This window comes from Melospiza georgiana, chromosome 6, assembly GCF_028018845.1.
Source record: "Melospiza georgiana isolate bMelGeo1 chromosome 6, bMelGeo1.pri, whole genome shotgun sequence".
Classification (NCBI taxonomy): domain Eukaryota; kingdom Metazoa; phylum Chordata; class Aves; order Passeriformes; family Passerellidae; genus Melospiza; species Melospiza georgiana.
Window position 1 is genome coordinate 55,782,680 of NC_080435.1, and position 17,520 is coordinate 55,800,199.

General features: G+C 46.8%; 1 protein-coding gene across 1 annotated transcript in view; it reads left to right on the forward strand.

The window, feature by feature from the left end:
• Positions 1-1,822: 1,822 nt before the first annotated feature.
• Positions 1,823-17,520, forward strand: part of CEP170B (centrosomal protein 170B) — a 58,485-nt gene continuing 42,787 nt past the window's right edge. Inside the window, exons 1-3 of the mRNA XM_058025581.1 lie at positions 1,823-1,894; positions 3,138-3,273; positions 15,517-15,606. Of these exons, the coding sequence (XP_057881564.1) occupies positions 3,169-3,273; positions 15,517-15,606 (195 nt within the window). The 5' untranslated portion in view covers positions 1,823-1,894; positions 3,138-3,168. The remainder of the gene's footprint in view (positions 1,895-3,137; positions 3,274-15,516; positions 15,607-17,520) is intronic.

The window sequence follows — 17,520 nt, forward strand, 5'->3', positions numbered from 1 at the left end:
TCAGTTAAATCAATAATAAAACATCATTCAATGACAGGATGAGCTGGCAAAATAGGGCAGAAACCCATTTTTATTTATAAAGGATTTCTATTACTTCATGTCAGCACTCAGCATAAAAGCCTTCAAAGTGCCCTGGCAGTGGCAGCTGCTCCCTCCATCCTCCTGCCTGGTGTCTGAGGGACATGGCATGCTGCAAGGGTGTGGTGCTCTGCTCCAAGCAGAGACCAAGAGCACTTCAATAAAACACAGATGCTGCAGCTCAGCCAGCTTCCAAGACTTTGAAGATAATGATACCCTGAAATCACTCTGGGGCATGACGTATCTGCCAAGAAAGAAGTCAAATGTTGATTTAAGGAAGGCAATAATACCATTAATTAAATAATAACAAAGTCCTACTCTCAGAAAGAGGAGGAAAAGGAAGAAATGCTGTTTTCCTTCCCTCCTGCTGCAGTTCACTTTGCCCTTCCTGGTCCTTAGCCTTGCAGCAAAAGCATAAATCAGGAGTGAGCCCACAAAGTGATGTGGCTAAAGGGCCACCCCTGCAAGTGGTGTGCCAGAACTGTGGTTTCCATGCCATCAGACTTTATTGAGATTACATCCTGAGCCAAAATTCCAATGTACACAACACTGAACAGACCAAGAAAAGTTCTTGCAGGTGACTGAGAAACAATTCTCAAACTCAACTGTAAAGAATACAAAAGCAAAGCTGTCTTTCCAGCTGGAATATCAGCCTGGGGAAACATCACTATGAACTTGGTGTGTTCCTATAGTCTTCTTTTAGCAGCCTGTGTCAGCTGGAGGCAGAGAACCAGTGTTCAGCCTCTGCTCTTTGCAGCTCCACTGACATCTGCAGCAGCTGGGGCTCTCTTGAGAAAGCTTTGCCATGATATGCAGGGCTCCTCACAATGGGAGAAAAAGTTATCATCACTCGCTGCACTTACTGTTCTTCAGAATTTTCTAGTTACCTACAACTGAAAAGAACTCATAAAATGGTGTGTCCTTTCCCAGCACCCATTTCGAGCTCTTATTCCATGGTTAGATGCTCGAGATTACCTCAGTCCTGCCCACTGCATTTAGGTACTGCCCTGCAAGAGTTAGGAGGGTATGTGGAGATGGATGCCAACCTGCAGCCTGCTGGAGAGTGAGAGAGACTGGTGCTGAGGCTCACTTGGGTGGCTGGAGAGGCTGGGCTGGGATTTGGGCTGGAGGAGCAGCTGGTGCTGGGACTTGTGTGGGAGAAGAGGCTGGTGCTGGACCTCCCTTGGGCTGGTGTTGGGTCTGGTCCCAGTGTCTCACAGAGGCAGCATGTCCAGTCCCATGGCACCAAGCCTGCATGTTGGACCTTCCCAGGTCAAGGATGGCTGCCCTGCTCAGCGAGGTGCCAGAGGCTCTGCTGGCATTCACTGAGCCCCTCCGAGAGCCCTGAACCAGGGCACGGCACTGGCACAGGCTTCCTGGAGAAGCTGTGGATGCCCCATCCCTGGAGATGTTCAATGCCAGGCTGGATACGCCTTTGAGCAACCTGGTCTGGTGGTTGGCATCCCCGCTCACGGTGGCAAGGTAATGACCTTTAAGGCAGATGACCTTTAAGGTAAATGACCTTTACGGCCCCTTCCAACCCCACCCAAGCCACGGTTGTGTCCCTGCAGCGATGACACGACCCAAAGCCAGGCCAGCACCTTCCGCCCAGGTGCCCCTCGGGCCGGGTGCGGGACCCGCGGCGGCACCGCCGCCTCCCCCGGCCGGGCCCGGCAGGGCTGGAGCCGCCTCCTGACGTCGGGAACCTGCGGCGCGGGGGCGGAGCGGGGCGGGCGCCGGGAGCGGCCCGCGGGGCAGGCAGAGCCGGCTGGCGGGGCGCGGTGCCCGGCTGCCGCCGCGCCGAGGGCCGCAGCAGGTAGGACGGACGGGCGGGCGGGCAGGGGCCGGGGGGCCGCGGGGCCGGCACACAAAGGGCTGTGCCGGCGGCTCCCGGCTGCCCTTCCCGGGCGCTTTGTCGGGGCCGCGGTGTGTGGGGCCGCGCGTGTGTCGTGACACGGGCGCGGCAGCGCGGAGCGGCGGCTCCCGGAGCGGCGGGGAGGCGGCGGGGGCCGTGCGGGCTGTGCCCGGTCCCCGCGGAGGGCACCCATCCCCACCTGAGCGCCCGAGGCCGCTGAGGCTGCTGAGGCGGCGGTCGGGCCGGGCAGCGCCGCGCAGCCCGGGGAAAATGGAGATCTCCTTCCCCCGGTGCGCTTAGGAATGCAGCTGGGAGCCCGGGAGGTGGGTGAGGGGAAGGCGAGAGCCTGACGTGTGCTGTGAATGCTCCTTCCTTCAGCCAGGCAGGGGAAAATGGGACGGTGTGGGAGAGGCAGGCGGGGAGGCCGCAGGAGCAGCGACAACAAACAGGTGTGGCCGGGAGAGCGGCCGGTGAGTGCCGCCCGCCGCTCGGCAATGCCGCCCCTCCGCACCGAGCCCCGCTGGGAACCCACCGCAGCCTGGGCTCCCCGACCTGGGCCCGCAGAGCGGGTCGGTGTGTGGAGCGGCCGTGCAGCGGGGGAGGAAGGAAGGAAGGAAGGATGGATTTGTGGCTCCCAACTTACATCAGTGTGGAAGTGGGATGAGCAATGGGAGGTTGGTCTCCTCCCTCCTAGCGCTGGTGTAAGCGCTCCTGGGAATGCGCTGAGAAAGGTTAGAGGAGCCACGTTATGTCACCTCGCTGATGTGCTGGTCCACGTCTTTGGTGATGGGGGAGGCTCAGGCTGTGTAGCACTGTGGTAGTGGTGAGGAAATGTTCTGGAAATGTTCTGGAAAGGAGATCTTTGTTGTTTTCTCTTTTTTCCCCTCCATCATATTTCATAATTTCATTCATTGGATTCAAGCTGGATGCTTCAAGTTTTTAAACAATCCTTTCTGCAGATCCTTAGTCTTGCTTTGCCATGGGAGTATTTCCAGGGCTGCAGAACTCCTACACATGGGTAGCAGGTCCTGGCAGATGCTTCACGACTGCTTGTTGTCACCAGAGATTTAAGATAGGAGCACAAGTGCATGAGGCAGAGTTGGGTCCCATGGTAGAGGGAAACTTGGGAATGGCAGATACACACTCTTGCACTTGCACACTTCATTAATAGCTAACTGTGTCTTGTGGGTTTTTTTGTGTTTAGGATGTATAAAGGTTAAGTGCCAAGCGCCAAAATGAGCGTGACTTCGTGGTTCTTGGTGAGCAGCACTGGCATTCGCCATCGGCTCCCTCGGGAGATGATATTTGTTGGGAGAGATGACTGTGAACTGATGCTCCAGGTAACGTGGCTTTATTTTTTTTGTAATTATTTCTTCTAAAAGATGCAGTAGCTGTGTATGTAATGCTGGGGATCTGTAGAGATATTTGATGCTTTCAAGTGACACCTTTTAAAAGGAACCTCCTCTTTTTATCTTGAGTCTGTGTTCCCCGTGAAGACTTCATGTTTGTGACAGCACAAGTGAGGTTTTCAAATTGCCATGTCATCAGATGGATAGGATCTGTAGTGGTGGGAGATTAATCAAATAGATTAACTGTCTTGATGCTACTAGAAGCAGTAAACAAAGACATTCCATTCTGTCCTGATCTGTGATTATGCTGCTGGCTTTTTTTAGCTTTTAACACATGTGCTGTTTACATGTGATTTGAATGCAGGCAGGGTTTTTTGTTTACCTGTTTTTCCCTTTAAGTTTGATTAAATTATTTATGCTGGTATTTCTCAGGTGTTTTTATCATAGTAGAAAACACTGATGTTTTGGTAGGCTGAGTAGGCTGGTGACCTCTTCCCAAAGTAATTGTGTTACTTGGGCAAACTTTCAGCTTCTGTTAGTACTTTCCATACCAGCATGTGTCTGTGCTGGACCTGATCCAGCATGTCTGAAGTGTTGACTGTGGTCTGGTGTTTGACAGCATAATGTAGTAGATGTCACTCCAGACGAATGGGGCTGCAGTCTTGCAAAGAGCTTTTGACAGGAGCAGTTTAGCTCAGGAATTTGTAGAAGCTCAGAATTAAATTAGTGATTCTGCTAAACCCATGCCATGAGTACTTAAGTGCACAAAAAATGTTCTATTGCACCTGCCTGTCCCCCTTTTGCCCCTTTGTGAAGGTGGCAAAATTAGGAAGCTGCCTGCACAATGGAGACTCCCTCCTCATAATTTCCACTGCTGACCTGATCACAGGTATGCCCTAAATGCTGTGCTGATGTAGGAGGCTGTGTTTGTAGTTGCTGCAGGGATTTTGTATGATATGTCAGTAGGAGGCCTGTTTAGAGAGGTAGAAGTTCTTGTACAAGGTGTGGTTGACGGACAAGGTGCTGTCTGGCTGTAGTAAAGTGTCAGTGTCCACAAGAGGAGAGCTTGCAGTGTTTGTCCTGCTCTGCATGCTGGCAGTGAGTGCACAGCTGTGCTGCAGTGGTAGAGCTGGGACTCCGGTTCCACAGCACATCATTTGTTTGGGTTCTCCCATGAATCACACTATCTCTTATTTCATGTTTCTACATGTCTGGCTGCTGAGGCATGTAAAGGTGAGACGTTTAAAATGTCCTGATATTTGCTGTACATCTGCGTTTGGCTGCTCAGGAACCTGATTGGCATCTTCTCTCATGACTTGGAGGGAGAAAACACACAGTGGCCCTGGTTTCCAGAAATGGTCCGAGTTTTTAGGCCGCCCATCTTAATATCGTATGAAGAAACTTGAGGGTTGTTGTGCATTTTTCTTACTGTCCGCTTTCAGTTCTCTGACAGCCATGTCTCAGGCTGTGCACTCTAAAATAAAAGTACCCAAATACCTGTTCTGCTTAAAATGCACAGCTTGTTTCTCTGGTTGCTTGTGGGGTTAACTGGATGTCATGGATTGTGAGCCACTCCATACCAACCAGACTATTTCATGCTTCTTTGCAAGCCTGAGCTGGCTTGTCAGTGTTGCTTGTGGAGTACCCAGCCTTGTGAGGCTCTTCCTGTGCCATGCACTTTTCTACGAGGTAAATGAATTGAGATTCTTGGGGGAGACAGGAATATCTGTGAAATGGTTGTATCTGGGGGTTCATAGGTGGTGGTGGTATTAAAAGAGGTTTCCATTGTTTCACCAGAGTGAAGGCTCTGGATTGTCTATAAAAGCCAGCAGCTTGTGTTCATGGGGTGAGCTACATGTGACCCTTTATATACATACTGGTCTGCTATCTCCAGTAATAAAGCTTTTTCTAGGCTCACATGTAAGGTCTTGTTTTGAACAGCACAGCACATTCTTTTCCTAGCCATTTGTTTATGAAGATGTTTTCCAGAGCTACCTGGGGCTCCAAATGAGATGTTTGTAGTAAGACTGAGTGCAGAAGAGAAACTGAGCAGAGAGACTTCATATCCAAGCAGAATTGTATGTGAGCAGATGGAGGATGAGATCTAAAAATAGACTTTTTCCCTACTGTGACTGTCCATGTCACAAAATGATTGTGCAGACTGGCACAATCATTTGTCTTGGGGGAAGCTTAAGAAGGAAGGGCAGTTATCAGAGCAGATGGACAGAGCTCTTGTGGCAGTTGTTTGCACCTTGTAGTATTTCTGTGGTACTGACCCTGAAACTGTATATTCACTGCATGGTTATTTTCCATATATATTTCAAGATACTGGCATTTAATCCTTTAAAGTGCACAGCTGGGGACAGACTGGCAGTGGCTGGGTGACCTGGTCAGTGTTTTTTCATCTCTAAGGCTGTTACTGCTCATTGATTTCATAGTGATATGGTTTGTGGTTCCCTGTTGAGACCACGTGTAGCATGGTGCTCAAACACACAACACAGAGATAATTCTTGTCCTGGAGATCTGCAGTCTTTCCTTTCTCAATTTACTGTTTTAGAAGTGTCTTGTATATTGATATTTTCTTGGAATGTACTGTCTCAAGGTATCAGATCTCTAAAACAGCAAAAAAGGATGGATTTGTCACCAAGCAATTAAGCTTTAGTTTTGTCTGGTTTTCTTATTTCTTAATACAAGTAGTGGATTTGCTTTCTGATTAACAAAGAGGTGAAGAAACCCAAAGTCTTTAATCTTAAAGTAGGTCTGATGGTGGGGAAACATAATCTACCTTGATATCTTCTATACCTACTAAGAGGATTAGAAATATTTTAAATGTTTTTGCAGCTCTCTAAAGCTTCTAGCACAAGGAAATGCGAGATTTACATTGGGTTTGAATGTTAATGCATGGGTGAAAATGCCATGAAGTGGAGCTGTAGCTTGGCATGCAGTGTTGCTACCAGAGCCAAGAGCTCAATTCTGCCCTTTTTCTAAGAAAAATGCTTGATTTCTTCAACAGCCTTGCTGCTTCCTTCAGGTAACAGTCAGCAAACTGCAGGAGTGTGGAAATCTGGACCTTCACTAACTTGCACTGCTGTGGGTTTTTAATGTGAAACTTAGGGGTGGTAGGAAGTAATGTTCTAAAAAGATCTGCTTTTTTTTTTTTAAATCAAAAATAAAATAATTTTGGGACCATCCTGAAGAAAATAATTTTCCCCTCCTCCAACATCCTTCTTTTGGAAAATGAAGCTGCCATTTTTATCAGCTTTGATAACTTGCTTAATGTGATGGGTACTCAGGGGACAAACATTTTGCTAACTCAAAAATGTCACTTAACCATTAAAACATTCCCTGCTGCTCCTAAACAAAACATTTTTTTGCATTTTTGCTAAATGTAAATATTTACAGAATGGAAAGCAGTGTCATGATTTCCCTGGTTTTGTTTGAGAGTGATGTTTACTGGAAAATTTGGGAAATAGAAATGTTTAACCAGTGCTCCCCTGATTATTTCCCTCCCTCTAGAGTGATGCTCTGGGCATGTGAGTTTGTACATGAGTGTGAGTTATAGCAGGAGTTGGTGCAGGCAGCATGGTGCTTTCTGTTTTGTGCCTTTATCCTATATGCCTTTTGAGACAGCCTGACATTTCCTATCAGGAGACACTGTTTGCAATTGCTTATAACTCTACTAAACTTTGTAGCTGTTTGGGATGAGAGTTTATTTTCCAGGCATCTGTTTTATGCAGTGTCTTCTGGATGCAATAATTTATCTCCCTTCTTTGGTCTTTGCTGTGAGCAACTCTGAGAAAAATGCTGTTTTCTTCAGGTCAATTATTTAAAAGAATATGTAGCCTGTTCTTTGAAGTTCTGGCATTGTAGTAGAGCTGGGTCAGTGAAGATTTTCAAGAGTGAATGACTAAGTTGGAGGTGGTGGGTTTGTTGTTTTTTTGCCCACATCGAGCAGCTTTGACCAAGTTCCAAACCTCTGAATAAAATCTGGAGTTTGAATGTGGCCAGCAGGGACTTATTTGGTAGCATTGCCTTAAGTAATTTCATCTGGGAGTGAGATTGGCAAGGGGATGAAGTGGAGAAGTGTCACAGGTGGGTAAAGAGTAACTGGGTGCAGGTATTCATAAGGCTGTGCCAGATTAGATCAGGGTACACCTAACCTGGCATCCTGGCTCAGTGGTCAAAGCAGCTGTCGAGGAAAGGGCAAGAACAAGCCAAGAGTGCAATGATACTTCCAGAAAGCTTGCTCAACCTCTTTACCTGTGTTTCAGGAAGCCACAGGTCAGATCTTTGCATCTAGTGGTTGGATTTCTAGTCTACAGAGCTTCACCAAGTGATGAAGATTTGGCCAAGTGAAGAAGTACAACAAGTACAAGTGAGGATTCTGTTTGTGCAGAGTGAGAGGAGGAGCAGCAGGGCCTGGAGAAGTGGAGAGGGTGGTGCACATAGGGCAGAAGCCTCTCAGTGTGGGCAAAACGGGCATTACAGGATGTGGCTGCTGAGCAGCATCGCCCTTAGGCCTGAGATGGGTCAAGACTTGCTATTTATTATTCTGGTGTCAGAAGAGAGCTGTGAAAGCTCCTAGCCAAGCATCTGTCACTGCTCCAGATGGGACCAGTGCTGCTTATGATACCAATTAGTCAGTTCAGGTGTAGGGCCTTGTGAGCTGGACACACAAGCTCATTGTGGTGAATCACACAAAAGTAACAATTCTGCGTTTCCATCTTTGTCAAAAAGACAGGGAATTACAAGCATTCTAGGCACTGAAGGAGCGTTCTTATGGCTGCTAAGTCAAGTGTTTATAACTGCAGAGCAGTTACAACACACTAGTGTGAAGGCTGGCTGTGTAATGGTGCTCTGCCCCTGTGTACACAGGCATGAAGATGCAATCTGTTATTGTGCCGTTCCCGGGTATTTTTCCCCGCAGGATCTGTTCTGTGTCTGGTATGCAGGGTGCACGGCGTGCTCCACAAATAACAGAGTGCAAAGATGAGCCCTGCCTGTGTGTGACATCTGGTCAAATTAAGGTTTCATTGACCTGATGTATCCTGCCTTCCCTGGGCCATACTTGATAATACCATGTCTCTCCTGTGTAGTTTAGGAAGTGCATACATAAACAAGGGTGAATAGGTGTGGTTGTCTACAGCGTTATGCTGGGAAGAAGCAGATGGTGAGAACTTGGTAGATGATCTTTTTCCTGATCCTTCTAGGTGGATTCACCACAGTACAGAAGTTGTACCCCTCCATTGCTCATGTATTTCCAGCACTGGGAGCTCCCAGAAGAAACCATGAGGATTCTCTGCTGGTTTTTGTGTCTGGACCTCCTTCCCCATCGCAGTGTAGGGGAAGTGGGAGGCTGTAGTTGGGATGGGGAGATGCCCTACCTGTGCTGTTTTGCTGTAGTTATCTAGAGGGTGTGAACAAGCACCTAAGTTAGTCCCTGGGTGTTGGGAATTGCCAAGAGGAATTCATTAGGTGTTACAAAGGAAGTAAGTGTCTTTCAGAAGGGAATGGATCTAGCCTTGGGAAGGTGCTGCTTTTTGACAGGTAGTGTTTCCAGGCGCTGGGACAGCAGCTGTGGGAGGAAGGATGCACATCCTGTATTTCCAGGCCTAGAGTTGTTGTTTCGGCTCTTCCTTGTCCCATTGTGTTCTGTTAATGTGCAGTTGATGGGAGGAGGTTATGATGCCTGGTGGCACTTGGGTGTAGGAGGCTGGAGGCATATCAAGACTGGCAGACCTGGGAGGGGAGTTCATTGCTGGAGGCAGGGTAGGGAGAGAGGTGATGGTGGCACTGAAGGCAGGAGGTTATTAGGGTTCAGAGGGCTTCATGCAGCTGGCAAGGTGCTGGAAGCCTGGACTGCCAAGAGAGGGTTTGTCCCACTCTGGAGTGGGCAGGGAAAAAAGGGAGATGTATCTTCCTTGCGTGAGATCCTGATCCAGGCAGTGGCAGCTCAGCTGCACTATAAAAATTCAGGCTTATGTCCCACCTAAAATGATGCTTTTCCATTCCTCCTGGGTGGCCATGTGAAACAAAGGAAAAGCCAGGGCATCTGTGGGCAGCATGCTCCCTGCCTGTGGTCAGGATCTGACCCTGGGTCACCTGAACCACTTCACTTTGGGGATGGGGAACCAGCAAGCAAAAACCCATTTTATCCCAAAATAACGGGTTAAGTTTTTATGGGAACCGTGCCAGCCTCCAAATCCCTTTGCCAAGCTGTGGGGATTACAGTTTCATTTTCCTGGGGGATTTCTCTCTTTGTTCAGTGCCTTATTTTTTGCTTGAATTCTCAGCCCTGGTTCAGCCACAGATCTGCAAAGCCCATGAATTTGGCTGCAGCAGAGCTGAGGGCAGGAGCCTCTGCAGCCTGGGAGCTGTAAAGAGAGTCCAGCCCCAGGATGAGGTGGCTGCACTTGCTGAAGAGATTTGTCTGCTTAGGCAGAGTCATTAGAAGCTGGCAGCACCTGCCCCTGGGAGCCATCAGGCTGCCACAGGGGTGACACACTTGCAACCAGCCTGGGGCAGGATGGAGCATTCACTGATATTCTGGAAAAGTACTGGAGGGGCCAGTGCACACAACGCTGTCAAATGCTTTGTGGTGACAGAGAAGGACCCATCTGTGACCCAACACCCCTCCTGAAAGAGGTGTTCACATCTGTCATTAAATGTTATCCAGCATATGTTTACTTTTGAGGAGCAAAATTCACATTTCAGGCCAGCGTGCCTGGAAACTGATTTTTGTTGTTGTTTTGTTGGGTTGTTTGGTTTTTTTTGTAGTTGTTGTTAGGTTTTTTTGTTTGTTTTGGGGTTTTGTTTTGTTTTCTTTTTTTTTAAATTTGGTTTTGTCTGTCTCCATTCTAAAGTGAGACACCAGCAGAGGTTTATATTTCCTTACTGGGACACTTGTGCAGAGCACAGTACTGGCAGAAATGTAACCTGTTCACTATGGAAAGTATTTGAGCAACTGTTTTATTGCATGCTGCCACCAGAACGCTGCAGTTACTTTGTGCCAGAAGTGCACAGCAGACTGCAGTGAGGAACAGGGAAACTGCTCATGTTTGTTTATTTTATCTCCAGTGCCACGATGCCTCGCGGCACTGGCAGGGCTGAGGTCCAAATCTCAACCCCAACCGGTAGGTTTTCACCCATGGTAATTCTCCTGAGAAAAAAGTAGCATCTGTATCTGCACAGACAGCTGAGCTGAGTCTGCTCCCTGGCCCTGTGGGGAAGCACAGGCTGTCTGGCTCTATTTCTCCTCCTGCCTTCCTGAGCAGGTCTTTGTGCCTTGTGGATTTTGCTTGGCATCTCTGCAGCTCATGCTTTCGTCCTGAGATCCCTGTTCTCTGCATCAGACCCTTCCCCAAACACAAAGCTGTAGGGTGTGTGCAGCACACGTAGCCACAGTGTGATTTGTGCCTCTGTGGAGATTCCTGCAAGCTTTTGAAGCTGATTTTGCTGATTTGATGATGTGTGCAGTTTTGAGAATCACAAGTGAGCTGCCTGCTTTTATGGCTGATTGGAAACTGATGATCCAAGGTGTTGGTACCACTGTGGGGCTGGCAGACCCCCAGGTACCATTCCTGTGTTTTGTACCATCTGCTTAACATGATCATGGAAGAAGGAAGAGCTAAATACAAAGTACCTCCATCCTCAGTTATATGCTGTGTGTGCATTTTGTCTGCTAGGTATTTAAAGCATGATGCATGGTAGGTAGTATGACAGAAAAGCAACACAACCTTATATTAGGAAGTGATTTGAATGTCTGGAAATTCCAGCCCTGGATGAGAGCTGAGTGTAGTAACCAATCAGTGCCCATGTTTTCCCTGCAGAGAAGTGTAAATATTCCTAATCAGAAAAGCACACGTATTTTCCTGAGAGTTGTTTTCATTTGATAACAGGTCCAGTGTTGGGACATGGTGAGAATGCTATGTGCTTCCTTCATGTCCAGCCTCTTGGAGTGTAGCCTTGTTTCTTGCTTGAAGATCACCACTGCTTAAGAGAATGATACCTCCCTTCCTTTTTTTCCCCTTCTCAACCTCCCCTGAGCTGCTCCAGCTCTGGTTTGGTTGTTTGCATCTCTCACCCATAGCTCAGGACTGCTGCTCTCCCTATCACAAGTGCTTTTCTGGTGAAACAGATTAACTGCAAGGATGTACTGGTTATTTTTTGCTTTTGACATCTGGATATAAGTAATTGAGGTTTCTTATTAACACTTTATTGGAAATTCTGTTGGTTTTTATTTTTATTTTGGACCTCTGTGTTTGTCTACTCCTGACGGACCAGTCTTGCCTTTGGTTGTAGAGGTCGTGGCTGATCATTAAGCAAGACTCAGTATTTGGTGCACGTGTGCATTTAGGCTAGAAGTCCTCTTATGTTAGTGACTCAGTGAACTTAATTGCAGTCTTTCAATTTATAGATGCCTAAAATCTTTCCAGTGAAGTTGCAGATGGCTGGGAGCTCTGCACCCATGGGCAGCTCCGTAATGTGTTGACTCAGGCTTCTTAAATCACTTTCTGTGATTCAGCAGGTCACTCCTTAGAAACCACTGGCCTGCTGGGCTGAAGTGACTGTGCCTGGGCTCTCAGCTGTTGCCAGCATGGAAACTGGTTAGTCTCCTCTTGGGAAGTGGGACTGAGGGAGCCTGCTCCTCTCTGAGCACCGTCAGCCGCTGAGTTGCTGCTGGCACTGCACACAAGAGCAGTTTATGTTAAATGTGACTGATGTTGAAATAAACCACACCTCAGTTCTCAAGTAAGAGTGACCTTTGGCAAGTCTGCATCAAAATAAATAAGGTGTGATTTTAGTTACTTTAAGTTGAGTTTCCTTGGAGACAGGCCCCTAGGAACTCCTGCTGCCAGTTCCTGTGATGTTTGCTGGCTTAACGTAAACAAAACTAAGAAAATTCCTCTCTTCTCCACAAAAGCATGAAATTTCACAGAAGTGCAATATGCATAACAGTTTGCCTTGTTCCTGATGTGCTCTTAAAGACATGCTGAGAGGTTGGATGAAGACTGTGGGTCAGATTTTGCATGTTGTTTTGACTCTTTTTGCCCTAGGCTTTCTTGAACACAGCTGAAGCTTCCTTGGAAAACAGGGTGGCATAAATTGGTTCCTTTGGTGACCTCTTTCTGCATTTATGGAGAGGAATATCATGTTGCAGTAATACATGTCTGCTCCCCTGAGATGACCCCCATCTGATTGGGGACCCCTGAGTGGCTGAAGTCAGCTGTTGCAGAACAGCAGACCAAGGGCTGTGCTCAGTTACACCAGGGTCAGATGCAGGGCAAATTGAATTTTTTGGAGACAGCTGGTTCCCAGAAATAAACTTCTTTTTAAGTGACTTGTGATCCATTTAAAGTCAGATAGCAGATTTGCCCCAATTTTTGTCTGGGTTAACTTTTTGGGCTGGAAACCTTTCTGCCCTTGGAAGGGAGCTGAATGGTTTGTTCTGCCTTTAGAATCTGTTAATCTTTAAATGAGCCTCCATGATGTGCTGTAAAAAGCTAAAGCAAACACTGCTGCACCAGTTTATCAGCATTCCCTTGTATCTCATTGGGAACAGTGGCATCCACAGTTTTGAGCAGCAGAGGGATCACAGGGGTGACAGACCACGTCTGTGCTGGGCAGGCTTTGCATGGTTGCCTGTGCATGGTTGTCTTTGACTCCAGTGGCATGAAGCACAGCACACAAATGCCCATGGATAGGGACAGGGGATGGTCATCCCCCTCTGCTGTGACAGTGGTCACAAGGGTCTTCAGGGTGAGAGAGAGATGAGAATGCTGAATCCATGTTCAGAAGGCTTGATTTATTATTTTATAATATATATATATATAGATATATTACATTATGACTATACTAAAAAGAAATAGAAAGAAAAGTTCTCAGAAGGCTAGCTAAGCTAAGGATAGAAAAGAATGAATAACAAAGGTCTGTGTCTCAGCAGAGAGCAAGACCCAGCTCTGCTGTGAGTGGTCAGTAAATCCAAACATCCACAGAAGACCAATCACGGATCCACCTGTTGCATTCCACAGCAGCAGAAAACCATTGTTTACACTTTGTTGCTGAAACTTCTCAGCTTCAGCAGGAAAAATCCTAACGAAAGGATTTTAATGAAAAGATGTCTGTGACACTCTGCTGTGTAGGTGAGGTGTGGTGATCCCTCCAGGAGCCCTGTCCATACAGTGTTCAAACAGCCAGACTGCTGTGGGGACAGGCTCTGGGCTCACATCCCTCCAAAGGGGATGAGGGACCATGTGACAGATCAGGAACAACCCCAGCTTGTGGAGCATCAGCTGCTGTGGTACTTGAGGATGGAGACACTGCTGTCCTCAGGGCCATATGGGGAGGTGCAGGGCCTGGGCAGTGTCCCTCAGCTGTGCTCACCTGGACACTCCTGCCACAGCCACTTGGGTCACTGAAAATGGACTCAGGAGCTGCACTTGGTGTGGATAATAGGAGAGAGAAGCAGTGCCTTCACTGCAAATGCTTAAAATCTGCCCTGCCATGAGGTCAGGGTCAGACAGCTAGTGTGGGGATGGCATGGGGGTGAGGGGTTTGTGTGTGCCCCCCGTGTGTGCCCCTCTGTGTTGCTTCTCCTGTTTAGTGCTCAGCATAGCAGAGGCACAGGTGGGGTGTCCCCAGCCACAGTGTCTCTGCCTGTCCCACCTCTGTTTGTGTCTTTGGGGGGTGATTGCTGCATGAGCAGCATCAGTTGGGCAGCAAAGCATGAAGTGTTTCCTTGGAAGTGCAGCAGCATGTGGATAACTGTGTTAGTGAGGGAGCTGGAGTCGCTTGCCCCTGTCCTCACTGCCTCTGCTTGGGGTGACATGTCATGAATAGTGTGAGGAATGTTGCAAGGTGGAAGGGTAATCTTCTGGCCAGGTATGTGCCTGCCTCATATTGGTACTTGAGGGTTATTCTGGAGGATGTGTCTCCTGGGCTGATGGATGCTCTGCAGGGGAAGGAGATCCCATTTCTCAGGTGTCGTGGTACTTCCCATGCGCTTGACATTGGCAGGGCCAGAAGAAATTCCTGCAAATAGTAGCAGTTTGTGTGAAAAAAGCCTCTTTTGTTTTCACCAAGGAATTGCCTGAAACAATCTTTGCCTCTGCATGCTTGCAAGAAGCCAGATAATGGCTTGCTGGGAGTGGTGCTGTGGAAACCAGTGTGTCTGTGTGTCTATACTTGGCAAAAGGAAAGGACTTCCAGCAAGAACTTGTTGGTTGGTGCCCAGGAGGATGAGGATTAGCTGACTTGGAGCCTGGCTGGTCTCCCTGCTCTCCCCTCTCCTGGCCTGAGGTACCAGGGAGGTCTCAGTGCTGTGTGTATGTGCTGATGGGGTGACTGCTTCCAGTGTCTGCCTGAGGTCAACTGCAGCAAGGATTCAAGTTATGAGAGGCAGCAGGTCTAAAAACAGCCAGTCTGGTGTCTTTATAGCTGTAACACACCATATTTCAAAATTATTCATAGTTCTTGTCCTAGCACTTCTTTCAGAAGTCTGACATGATGCCTGCTCAAGTGTCACACTCTGTTTTGAAGATAAGGTGCATTACTTGTGCATTGTGACAAAGCCAGTGGCACTAGATCACTGTTAAGTTCAGTGTACTCAAACCCAGCTCAAACCCAGTTTACAATTTAAATTTTCTTGGGGTTGCTTTCTTTCTCATTCCTGGTTTACTAACCTCTCTCTAGCTTGGAACACATCCTAAAATTTAAATCAATTCCAGGACATAATCCTGGGAACAGTATAAATTTTTGGGAACAAGTTTGGTTTGTAACTCAAGAGAATGATTTTTTTTTTTTCTCTTTGAAAAGTAGGAAGAAATGATCCCAAGTAGGAGCATCCCTAGTGTTGAGGCCGTTGGCCTCAGCAGTTGAAAAATTGAGATCTTCTAGCTCATGCTGGCTCAGATCCTGGCCCCCAGGCTTTCAGTTTGACTGATTTTGTTCAGTGTGTATTGATATAATTTATTGAAATTGTGGCATAGTCTTGACAGCCTTCAGCAATTTTTTAAAATACTTTTTCTTTTCCCTTCTCCGTGAAAACAGCGTATTGTCTTCAAACTCTGCAAACAGCCATGGAAGCATTTACAGCTTATCCTTCCATTATTTAGAGCAGTAAATAGTATTTAATCCTCCCTGCTTTCCCTGCTGTCCCCCTACCCCCATGAGGGCAGTTTGGTGTCTCAGTGTTGCTCTGGTGACCAGTGTCTCGTTTTGTGCTCCCACTGCCAGTCCCGCAGCGTGGATAAGCAGCACGCCGTCATCAACTATGACAAGGACAAGGACGAGCACTGGGTGAAGGATCTCGGCAGCTTAAACGGGGTAAGTACCAAAGCTCCAGCTGGCAGGGCTGGCCTGGTGCTGTGCTGAGTCTGCAGGCTCTCATGTGCTCACTCAGTCCTGCTCTCAGACCCTTTTGGGTCACTGCAGCTGTTGGCACGAGTTAAGCCAAACACGCATCATTATTTGCAAGGCCTGAGGTGGAGGTCGTGTAGCATCTCATCTTGGGAGGGGAAAGCTTTGGTGAATGTTGTATTGCTTTTCCCCTCTCTGCTGGTGTCCTTGCAGAATGCTTCAGGGCTCACAGAATTATAAAGCCTCTTGCAAAAGGGGAGGAAATAAATTCAGTTTCATGTTTGGGATGTTAACTTTAAACTGGTGGAGATTCTGGAGCAGCTGTTCAGCATGAGCAGGGTGACCTTTTGATGATTTCATTGTCAGTGCATGGAGTGATTTATGGGGTGATGAGACATTTAATTTCATTGGGGAGAAACTACTTAAAACCACCTCTTTTTTTTTTTTTTAATAATAAAAATTGCTTTTTTGCCTGCCTTGAACCTGGTTTGCATGAAGACTGAGGAATACTGTGAGCACAGAAGGAACTGAGCTTGACTGAATCTTAACCCTTGCTTTGGTTTAATTTATGCAGTGGTGTTAGACACCCAAATTCCGTGATACTTAAATACAACACTGTTGTTAAAAATGTCCAAATGTCATAGCATGCCTCTGTTTTGGTGGTTTCTTCATACAAGTGGAGCTGTTCCTCTGCTGGAGCAGGCCTAAGCTAGATTCACATAATTGTCTTCCCAGTGGGGGTTTTACTGCAGCCATTGTTTCATTGTTTTGGACATAGAAGCCCTCCACCATCACAGCCACAAAACCACAAGATGAGCCCAGAAACTTGTACAAAAACAGTGGCTAAAGCAGCCCTCAACCATTCTGCCTGCTCTGGCATCTGAACACAGCAAGAATGAGTGCTAATCCTTCTCAGCCTAATAGCTGAAGGCATGGAGCCCTGCTGAAATGGGAATATTTCCAGTAACTGGTCTGGACTCTAGCTGGATCCCTGGTTCAAAAGCTGTGGTATTTAACTCATGGTAGCAAAATAGCAGCTAAAGATTCTGCTAGCAAGGGAGGGAGGACTTGTACTACTAATTATGTTCTATCTTCACATGCTGAAGCATAAGAATTTACATCATTTTAATAGTAGCCTTATGCTTAGAGAGGCAGTGGAGTAAAAGGGAGTTACAGCAGTGCCTGTCTTCTGCAGCTGATCAAACACTTCTGTTGAAAAAGTCTGTTGTGGCCAAACCAAATTTTGCATGCAAGAAACATACCTTTATTTGAAAATTGTCACAAAACCTTGTTTTCCCCCCTGAAACTAAAGAAATCACTTTTGAGGACCTTGATTTTAAATCCATTTTCAGAATTTCCTTTTGTTTTGTATTTGAGTAGTCAGCAACGCATTATATGGCTTTGCTGGATAATCTGGTTTATATTAATTGTCAAAGTGTTTTATCTTGTTTTTATTATAATGTTCAGGTAATTCTGTTGTCTCTATTCAGAGGTTTTTGTTTTTAAGGGTAGCATTTTTATCCAGATTAAAAATTTTACTGAAGTTACTTTATCTCAAGTAAACATGGACAAATAGTTAACTATCAAAATGGGTTCTTGCAGACTTTTTTTAAGAAAATTCAGCAAACAATTATTCTTGTTCCAGATGCAACTGTTGTGGGTTTTTTAAATATTAAAAACTTTATAGCAAATTGGAATTCTGTGCATTTTAACTAGCTTCACTGTTTTTATTCTGAAATTACAGGCCTGTTTCCCAGCTCTTCTGTAAATTGCCAGGAATCTGGGGGCTGTTGTCTGCTGAAATTCTAGTTTCCTGCTCTACCATTTATTTTTCCTCTGTGGTTAATACTAGGTCTTATCATGCATGTTTGGCTTGGCTGA